General features: G+C 37.8%; 1 protein-coding gene across 1 annotated transcript; it reads right to left on the reverse strand.

Moving 5' to 3' along the window:
- Positions 1 to 6,480: 6,480 nt before the first annotated feature.
- Positions 6,481 to 9,777, reverse strand: LOC122980953. Its single transcript, XM_044349419.1, has 4 exons — positions 9,628 to 9,777; positions 9,103 to 9,404; positions 8,735 to 8,867; positions 6,481 to 8,210 (listed from the first exon to the last, which is right to left on the reverse strand). The coding sequence occupies exons 2-4, from the start codon at positions 9,398 to 9,400 to the stop codon at positions 7,820 to 7,822; spliced, it is 822 nt and encodes a 273-aa protein (XP_044205354.1). The 5' UTR covers positions 9,401 to 9,404; positions 9,628 to 9,777; the 3' UTR covers positions 6,481 to 7,819.
- Positions 9,778 to 9,785: the final 8 nt, after the last annotated feature.

The raw sequence follows: 9,785 nt of genomic DNA on the forward strand, positions 1-9,785 counted from the left end.
TAATTACGTGTAATTGAGTGTTTGGCGGCAAAACCATTTCCTCCTCAGATCCCGCATGTACTTTTTGAAAATCACGATCACTTTGTTCTTGGCCCCAGCCACCGATTGACCTTCTCCAATTGCAGTCTTTCGTGAACGGCTGTGACATGAGACAGAGTGGGACTCGGGGGGTGGGGGGCTGTTGAGGTGGAGGGGGGAGCTGCATGCTATGTTGTCACAAGATGAGTTACTCTCTACCAGTTCCATATGGTTTCAGTCATCTGTTGGGCTCCCTTCTCTTTCTCCTTTTCTCTTTGCCTATTTATAAATACATGAAGTCTTTTGCGACGTTCTGGCCTTGGCCAGAGCCCGGGGTTAAGAATGGGAGAAACCACCAAGACACAAATTATTTCATGTTTAATTTCAGTGTCTCTGAGGAGGTTGGTTTGTTCTGAGGCATAAGTACGTGCCTGTACAGTAGACATGCCTGAGGATGCATAATAGTGGCCATTGTTTGAGGGTTATGCTGGTCAGCCAACAGTCTCTCAGCAGAAGAGCACAAGTTTAATTGACCTCAACTGGCTGATTGTCGTCCTGGGGAAGTTTGTCTTTTGTACATTATGGGTCAACAAAGATTATAAAAAAAATTACAGACTGTTATACTGGTGGAGAAGAAAATTGCACAATTTTACCTATGCTACCACAATATAACTTACTTAACTTACTTATCCTCTTCGTCCCGGCTTGGACATAAGGCCGCTAATTACCGCAGTATAACTTTCTCACCAAAAAGTAGATTTTCTCAGTGAACCCGTGGACTTGTGCTAACGCCCATAATTCCCCAAGTCATTTCAAGCTCTGGGTTTTCAGCATTACAGCTGTCCAGTGAGGATGAGGCAATGGGGCAACCAGTGACCTGCTCTGTAAATGCTTCCATGGAGCTTTTTTTTCCCCCCTCAAAGACCATTGTGTCAGTGTGAATGTACTCGTCTGTGTCAGTTCTGTCAAGTCATAATTGGGTGACTGTGCAGAGGTTGCTATTCAGTGACACGATGACCACAGTTTGAATCCCCAACAAATGTGTTCAACTTGAGCTCAGAGGGCGAAGCAATATAACTGTCATTACAGTGATGATGAAGCAACATGACTAATTCTGACCTGTGAAACTTGCTGACTTATTATTACACTAAGCCTGTTTATATTTTTGTTAAACCGTAAAAATTTCTATAGTAACAGGATGCAACTTTTAGTCCAGCTAAAGTATTTTTTCCTTAGTTGACAGGAAAATAAAGAGAGAAGTTTCATATTGGAAAATATAACTTTTTGCCTTTATTATATGTCACAAACTTGACCCTGTGATGTTGCATACATGATACACTCCAATGGTCACAAAAGATACCAAAGACTGAATACTGTTGGTGAAATTATCAGTTTCAATCCGCTTGCTGTGATTGTGACAGTTTACATCATACAAGACTTGACATTTATATTACAGTAAGTAGCATTATGCAGGGTTCACCGAAGAGGTAATCATTTGAACCAATAAGAAGTAAAGAGATAATTACATATGTTTGACTTTTGGTGGATGAAGTAAAAACGTTGCTTTGATCTTAAAAATAAAACATTCCATGAGTTATAACTGAGAAATTGTAATTCTAGTATTCATTGTTGATTTGTCAGTGGCTATCATGTGCTCCTCCTTGATTACATGGACTCCAGCTCAAAAGTAAGCTGCGATTGGGAATGTCAGGTTGCCATTTTCATATGATTGGCTGATGAAAGGTATAATTTGCGACTGCCAAGACAGCAACTTCAAAAGCTTCCAATGCCATATTAGGCTGGAATGTGAAAGCTGTCCAGGCAAAAAATGATCCAATTTTCTACTGGCTTTAATTACAAAGAGGATCCCCTTTCATTGGTGGGGCAATTGCTGACCATTTTTGAAGACCATTGTGGAAAATGATCAAGTCAAGCATATCCAGAATGCTTAAATCTGGACTGTCTTAGTGTGGCCATGGCATGATTATATCATATATGAAACTCATATACCTCTGTAAATGTTGCTCGATTCTTTGTAACCTCTCAACTAAAGGTTACAAAGAATCGAGAGACATTTTAGTGCCAAGGGTAAACAATACAAGACGCACAATGATAACATTGATGGCCATATTCCAATCACTCAATGTCCAGAGAGTAGTTTCTTTAATAGCCTTTTTGTTTGTGCTTGTGGTGACGGGTAAGACAAAATAAAATAAGTGGGTAAAGGGTAATTTGCCTTGTAACCGTGTCTTTTTAGAAAGTTTCCCCTTCTTGGCTGTCACCACGCCAGCAAAATAAAAGCATAAATTGTGGTTAATCCCTGGAGCAGAGACATTGTGCCTGAAGCCTGTTGGTAATGGGCAATGCCCTTTCTAATCTAAATAAAGTTAAGCGTTTGTAACAGCGACTGCATTATGGAAAATCCAATTTGTGATTGCAACATCTGTACTTAACCTATGGGTAGTTCTTTGTTGGTTCAAGCAGCTAAGCTGCGTGTCTTTTCCATGATTATTTTTCCAGGAAGCTTACATGTACATGACCTTGCATGCAATGCTTATGATTCATATGCAAAAACTGGGACCTGGTTATTATGGTGGTAAAAAAGAATTAACGTCTAAATATTCTCAGACATGCAAACCCATGCACAAAGCATAAAACACAGATACTGCGTGAGCACACAAGAACATCACCCCTTTCTCACAGTCTAACACACACTCACACACACACAAAGGAAACATGTGCAATCATACATATACACAGTATCATCCATCCTACATTAAAATAATAGCATATTATTTTATATTTGACAACAAATAAATATAATAAATATTTATTGTTCCGGTTAATCAAACCAATATGACATCACAAGCAGATAAAGATACTTAATAAAACATCTATCCTGGCACCAATTCCAAATATCTTTTCTTCCGAAAAGGCTTCTTCTATTTGTCTTGTTAACGCTAACCAAATTGATAATTCAACGCCTTGGCTGACTCTTCCCTCTCTGCCACTACCTGTCAAATCCTGTCAGAACATCTGTCACGAGGAGAAGGACACGAAGAAAAGGGACCATTCTCACACATTTGGGAGGCATCCAGAGGCTTATTTGTAAGCCTGCAGGGTGTGGCAGGTAAGCTTCCACCTCAAAGGCAACAGCTCCCTCCCATGTAATTGCTCTTCATCAGATCAAGCTGCATGACATTCCTTTCGGACTGTTTCAAGTGACTACTGCCAAAAGACAGAGTTAACTACCATCAAAGGGGACTATCTCCAATCTGGATCAGTGGTGGTTGACTGGATATCGTTGTGTCATTAGCTCAGGTTTCAGACTACACCCCACTAATTAACAATGCAAACAGCAAAGCTAAGGCACTATGTAAGTTCAATAATGCTTGTGTTTATGGTAAACTAAGGGGCTCAACCAAATAAAATACAACAGGAAAGTGTAAGAGCAATAAACCAGCAACATGCATAAAAAAAGCACAAAACAGTGTTATTCACTCTAATAAGTGATGCTCCTATCAGAGCAGGGCGCATTCTATCAATTCAGAGGAAGGATGCATCCTCAGGCAAAACAGCGATAAGGGCCTTTGATAGAATTAAGCCAACGTCAAACAGCCAGTAGATGAGTCCTGTGAAGATAAAGCAGCCCTGACTGACAGGTCTGATAATAGTCCAAACAAAGAGAAAGTGGAGATTAAGGGGTTCCTTTTCAGGCAGTTAAGTGGACTGCCCAGAGGACACTCAAAAACATGGCTCATCTGTCAGGGACGGGGGGAATGGATACTATCACTGACGCTTCATCCAGGGGTAGATAGTATCTAGGAATGCCTATAAAGAAAGCATAGTCTGTTGTATCATAGTTAAGTTTTTAGGGTATCATTATTAGTCTACTTTAGGGACTTGGGAATATTTTTCACGGCGCTGTTTTCTGCCCTCCCAGTGACTCATGAGTCACAAGAACTGACCCACATGTGTGTTTTGTGGTCTGGAGGAATCTGGCATGCAAGGGGTGGAATCATGGCTGGAGTTGAGCAAGAGGGGGAAAAAAATCACTCTTAAAAAAAAATAAAATTAATAACTACAAGCCAGTGCCCACACTCATACACAGAATACTGTATATACTTTATGAAAAAAATATTATATTTTAGGTCACAGATGAGCATGGAAAAAAAGATAAGGTTACCATATCTGATAATTTAGACATATATAAAGTTGTATTTTTTTATCCAGTGTAGTGTCACAGGGTTCAGTGGGATATGGTATCAGAAAAAGCCACATTCTGACAGCCTAAAAGATTAATATTGTATGTTCAAAACATAGTGACTCAGGCCATTTTTATTACAAATGATACTATAGGGTATTGGGTTGACTCACCACAAGATTTCCCAACGTGCAACAGTAAGAACAATCAATTCAGTGTTTCTGAGTGTTATTTAACTGATTTGTCTCATTTTACCTTGTTAAATGTACATGTCATGGGCACATAGTGATGGTTATGTCTATAATTACTTATGTTTATTCAAACTAAGAATAACTGTCATAGCGCAACGATCCAAAGTGCTGCCCGGTTTGATTTGAAGCAGTCTACTGCACAACTTGAGGTAAACTGACCTACCACCTATGCAAATATGAGTCACAGGTCAAAACTAATGTCCCACTGTCCAATCAAACTGATTCATAGGTCAGCATCTATGACCTCCCAACCAATTAAACCGCCTTATCAGGATGTTTGCATTTTACATTATTTTTTAAAAACTTGACATTTGATACTGAATTCCAAAATACTAAATTGCAAGCAGAAAAACCAGTGTACAAAGGTCAAAGGCCAGGTAATATTTGTGAACTGACAAAAGAATGAGTGAAGTACAGAAACAGACTTTTAGAACAGTGATTTGTAGGGCTACTGTTATCCAAGAGCGTACCCCTGCAGTTGTTGGGGTACGTAAAAAGCTCAACCAATTTACTGAACTCAAAAAAAAAAGTGATTAGACTTTTTTGAAAAACACATCCATATATTGGTGTTAAAGAGTGAAGTAAACAGCCAAAATGATGTAGTCTTGTACAATAACCAAGCTGTCCATCGACCAGAGCTGTAACACATTACAAACATTGCAATTGACAGTGTGTGTAAACTAATGAGCAAGCCAGCAGAGAAATAGAAATAGTTAGCTCAAAGTAAGCTAATGGATAAATGGCTGAAAATAGTTAAAAGTAATGGCTATATGGTTTAAATGATCAAAGTAATGGATAGAAAATATTCAGTTAGCTAAAAGTAATGGATAGCTAAAATGAATGAACAAACATTTAAAATAGCTGTTGCTAACAGCTGTTAGCAACAAGTAAAGGATAACTGGTTGTATGTTGGTTATGTGAAAAAATATTGTAAGAAATTACACTTTTTTTATAATTATTAGAGTTAAATAACATCCAGTTTATAATCCATTCATAAGATCATATTTGAGTGGTGAAGGTGAAGGGGTCCCTGGACTCATCTGACAGAGTTGAGCAGTCAGCTACATCAGACCAAAAATGTTGGGAATTTCAGTTTTACAGAGTAAAACAAAGTAAGAAAATTGTTGTTGAAGTATTAGCTCGTCATCATTTTCCTATCATAGCCCAGTATAGTGGGTTACTTGCTTGCAGCAAGCTCAATTAGTGTTTCACCCTGTGAAAAAATGATAAAAGTTAGGAAACTTGGACAGACTGTTCACATCAACACATTAAGTATCATAAAGGCAATCATGCCTTAGATTGTGCACATAACCCTGGTCCTTGAAAAGCTGCTCTCTTTTCACAGTCAAAGCTAAAAGAGTGAATGAAAAAAAGTGACGAGGAGTTAATGCTGAGGCGGCAGAAAGGGAGAGACAGTCACAGCACTCAGCTGTAATACAGTCTGGCACAACACTAACAAAGGAAATGAGCAAACCACACAGCAAATAACAGACTTTTATTCAACACTCTGGGCCCCTATGCTTACATCTGGGTGCCAACCCCAGTCACTTACAAATAAACAGATTTATGAGAAATATTACACACAAATTACTACATTTGTCTAGACAGGACATTTTCTAAGCTTTACTTACATTGGCATGACCAAGTTCAATTTTCATAAATATGTGTATTGGTGTACAGTATGTCAAACATTTATAGCTTCCAAATTTGCACTTAAGAGTAAATGGTATGAATCAGCAAATAAACCAAATGTCCTACAGTGTAAATCTATACATATGAAACGCACTTCCCCTCCAAAAATACAAATTATACTTCCTGCAATGATTGAATGCAATTTCAGGAATTTATTATCTGAAATCCTAGTTTTAGGACACTATGTATTTACCTTAAAATGGCAAATATTTCAATGCTGTGTGAACTTTTAGTATAAGTGATCTGCTCTCATTATAATCATAATTATACAATACTGTAAAAGCTACATTCTCATTATCACAAGACAAACTGGCATTGATTTGCATTTTTACTTTTAATTGTATTTAATACAGCAGTTGGTTTAAACAGGACCAAAATTTCACCTTAGATATGAACATAAAGGTGAAATTAAAAACAAATGCAGCATGCTACCATACAAGACTTATTATACTGTATATTGCAGCAACTTTCAAAGCAATGTGAGGCATCAAACATGCTGAATTCCATCATTTCCACTGTCATTCACTTCAACATCAAACTGCACAATCAGAAGGAAAATGATCTCATGATAAGTCTCATTCAAGAATACTTGATTTACATCAGTATAAACACAAACCAAACACACTGGATTACTTTTTTAAATGTAAAAACACCTTATGACTCAAATAATAAATAACCATGGGACTGAGTCTATGAGAGAAAACAATGACTTGATCATTATTGTAGCAATTACAGTACAGTACAAAGACTTTTACAAGACATCGGTAATAAGTATAATCAAGTAAAACCTCGAACTAAATTTCTGGCATATATAATGATTTTAACAGGTTTTGATGATTTACAGCAATCACCTACCAGAATGCACATTTGTTTTTATTTCATTCATAATTAGTGTGGTCTTAGCAATATGGATGCCTGAAGCAGACAAAATTGCTGTTGTGTCATAAATATGAACACAGATATATACATGTACATGCTAAAATTACAATAGGCTTAAAACAACACTGACAACTGAACAAGCTAAACGCAATAACATATCCTAGTTCATACATCCAATGAAAAGACCATTGTCATGTGAGATATTTTAACATCACAGCAGGGAAAGCACAGGTGTAACTAATTTGGTGTTCCAGTAACAGAGTCTTGGTATTGTGCATGCTGGCTCACTGGCATGGTTTACAGGGACACCTAAATGGAACAGAGCCATCACTAATGTTATTATTTACACCTGTGCTTTTCCTGCTATGACAAGTCAAAATGCTGGCTGTGAAAAAAGACCTACTTGGCATTTCCATCTGGGGAAAAAAAGAAAATGACGGAGGAAAAAGAAATGAGTGGATGAAATTAATTAATGTGAACAACTGACAAGGTAACATCTGCATATGTTTTTTTACTGAAGTGATAAAGACAACAGTGGCATTTCTCACATATTCTTAATGGCAGAATATGAAATATGTACTAAGTAAAATGTTTTTAGTGTTTAACCACATTTCAACACACAGACAGGTAAAATAATAATAAATTCATTTACTTTCACATTGCAAATTCCAACATTAAAACTGACAAATCATAATACCACTTGTATTTTTGTTGGTCACATTTCACAGGCAGGCACAAGTCACAAACAGGTGCAAAAGGTCATCTTCTAACTCCTTCAGTCTTTTAGAGGTGGGTCTTCCACTTGCTTCTTCATCAGCTTAATTTTTAGTGTATAATATTCCTCTTGCAGCTTGAGGACGGCCTCTTGCCTTCTTAGCACAGACATTTCCAAATCCATTCTCTCTTGTAAAGTTGTGCAGTGCACTGAAGGTGTAGAAGTAGAGCAGGGAGAACCCGGTTGATCTCCAGAGGCGGTGAAGACAGTGGAACAAGGAGTACTAAACTGTACTGCGAGTGACTTAGGGATGTTAGTGAAAGCAGTCAGTTTTTGTTCAGGTGGAGAGGTGGCTACATCTGAAGCACATGCTGGAAGCTCAAGATCTGTCAGTTGATGTTTGTCTGCAAATCTTTCACCTACTGTATGGTCGCTTCCATTTTTATCACAGCTGAAATGGCAGAAAAAAAAGTTTATCCCTGCATTTACTGGCAAACATTTTAACCTCAACACATCAAGGTTTGTCCACCCAAATTACAAAAGCACATTTTATAAAGTGCCTCTAGTGGTATCTAGCCTTGTTGAAAATGTTTATTAAATTGACCCAGGTTTTAAGATTTACACCTCCGATTTCTGCCTCTGTTTCTATGGTGAATGGATTTTGTTTGTACTGCTCACAGCTTTGAAAAACAGCTTTCCAGTGACCCTGTTACTCTGATATTCCACAGATTTCATGGTGAACAGTTTTCATAGGGATTTTTTTTATACGGAGGAAAGTTCCACTGAACACTGTTGAAATAAATTTCTAACCATGACAGTGACTGAGAGTAAGAAAATACTGCATGCTTTTTGCCATTGATGCGATAGGCAGCCTGCTTCAGCATGACAGTTACATAATTCCAATAAATCACTGCATACAATTAAATTCTATTTTTAGGCACATGAAAGAAGCTGACAAGTCAAAAACTGTATTACCTGTTTTGTTGATTTTCCATCAACTGTAAGGTTGGAGAGTCTTCTCTGTCCTGTTGCAGTATGTCTGACAGGTTCATCACAGAAATCACTAGTTTGGTCACAGTACTGAGCTGTTCAAGGGACAGGCCCTCACCTGTGGATAAAAAAATCATGTTATGCCATATATCTTATGAGTATAATCAATTTAACATGCATACAGTAAGACATGGATTTTCCTTCTTTCAAGTTCCTCACTCAAACTTCTTCTACAGCCAAATGCACATATCTACCCTGAAGGTCTTGGCTTATTTCACCAGGTTTAAATTTGTAGATTTAATTATACTGATTATAAAACATTTTATTGCCAAGAAGTGGCAGATTTTCCTCACCTGCACTTGCTTGCCTTTTCTGTCGTTTGATCTCTTCCCTTGACTTTGCAAGCAGGTTTTCCCACTTTTTGTTACAGTCAGAGACTGTGCGCTGAATCTGTGGAAAGGCATTATTAATGGCTTGGGCTATCTCCTCCCAGGCTTGTCTTTTATCTTGTATTGATACTCCAGTGCTGCACTTTCCCCTGATTATGTCTTTCCTCTCCTGCATCAGCTGAGCAAGAAGAAGACACTCCTGGTCTGTCCAGTTAGGTCTCCGCTTCCTGCTGGACATCCCTTCAATAATTTGTAGGGGCATTTTTCTGAGAAAGAGAGAGAGAGAGATAGACACAGATTGATTATCTGTTTGTACAATTGGTCCTTATCACAGCCTTATAAAACAAGAATACAGTGCAGAACATTAAGCAAGTTAATTGTGCTATTCAACATAATCATCTAACTATCAGGTGAAGCCTTCCACTTAAGTCTCTTTAAACTTAAGTTATCACATTTAAGAGATTTTTTAATTTTCAAGATTTTCGCTACCTGGAACTGAATCAAGACGAAGGGTATCTTGATAACAGGTCAGACGCGTGCAGGGTGTAAATATTATGAGTTAGAAAACACGCTATGATAAATAAATACAGTTTAAATCTTAAGGTGAAACGTAAGGCTTTCTTCTTCGTCTCAGGGAAAATCCACCG

Source organism: Thunnus albacares, chromosome 4 (assembly GCF_914725855.1).
Source record: "Thunnus albacares chromosome 4, fThuAlb1.1, whole genome shotgun sequence".
In the NCBI taxonomy this organism is placed as follows: domain Eukaryota; kingdom Metazoa; phylum Chordata; class Actinopteri; order Scombriformes; family Scombridae; genus Thunnus; species Thunnus albacares.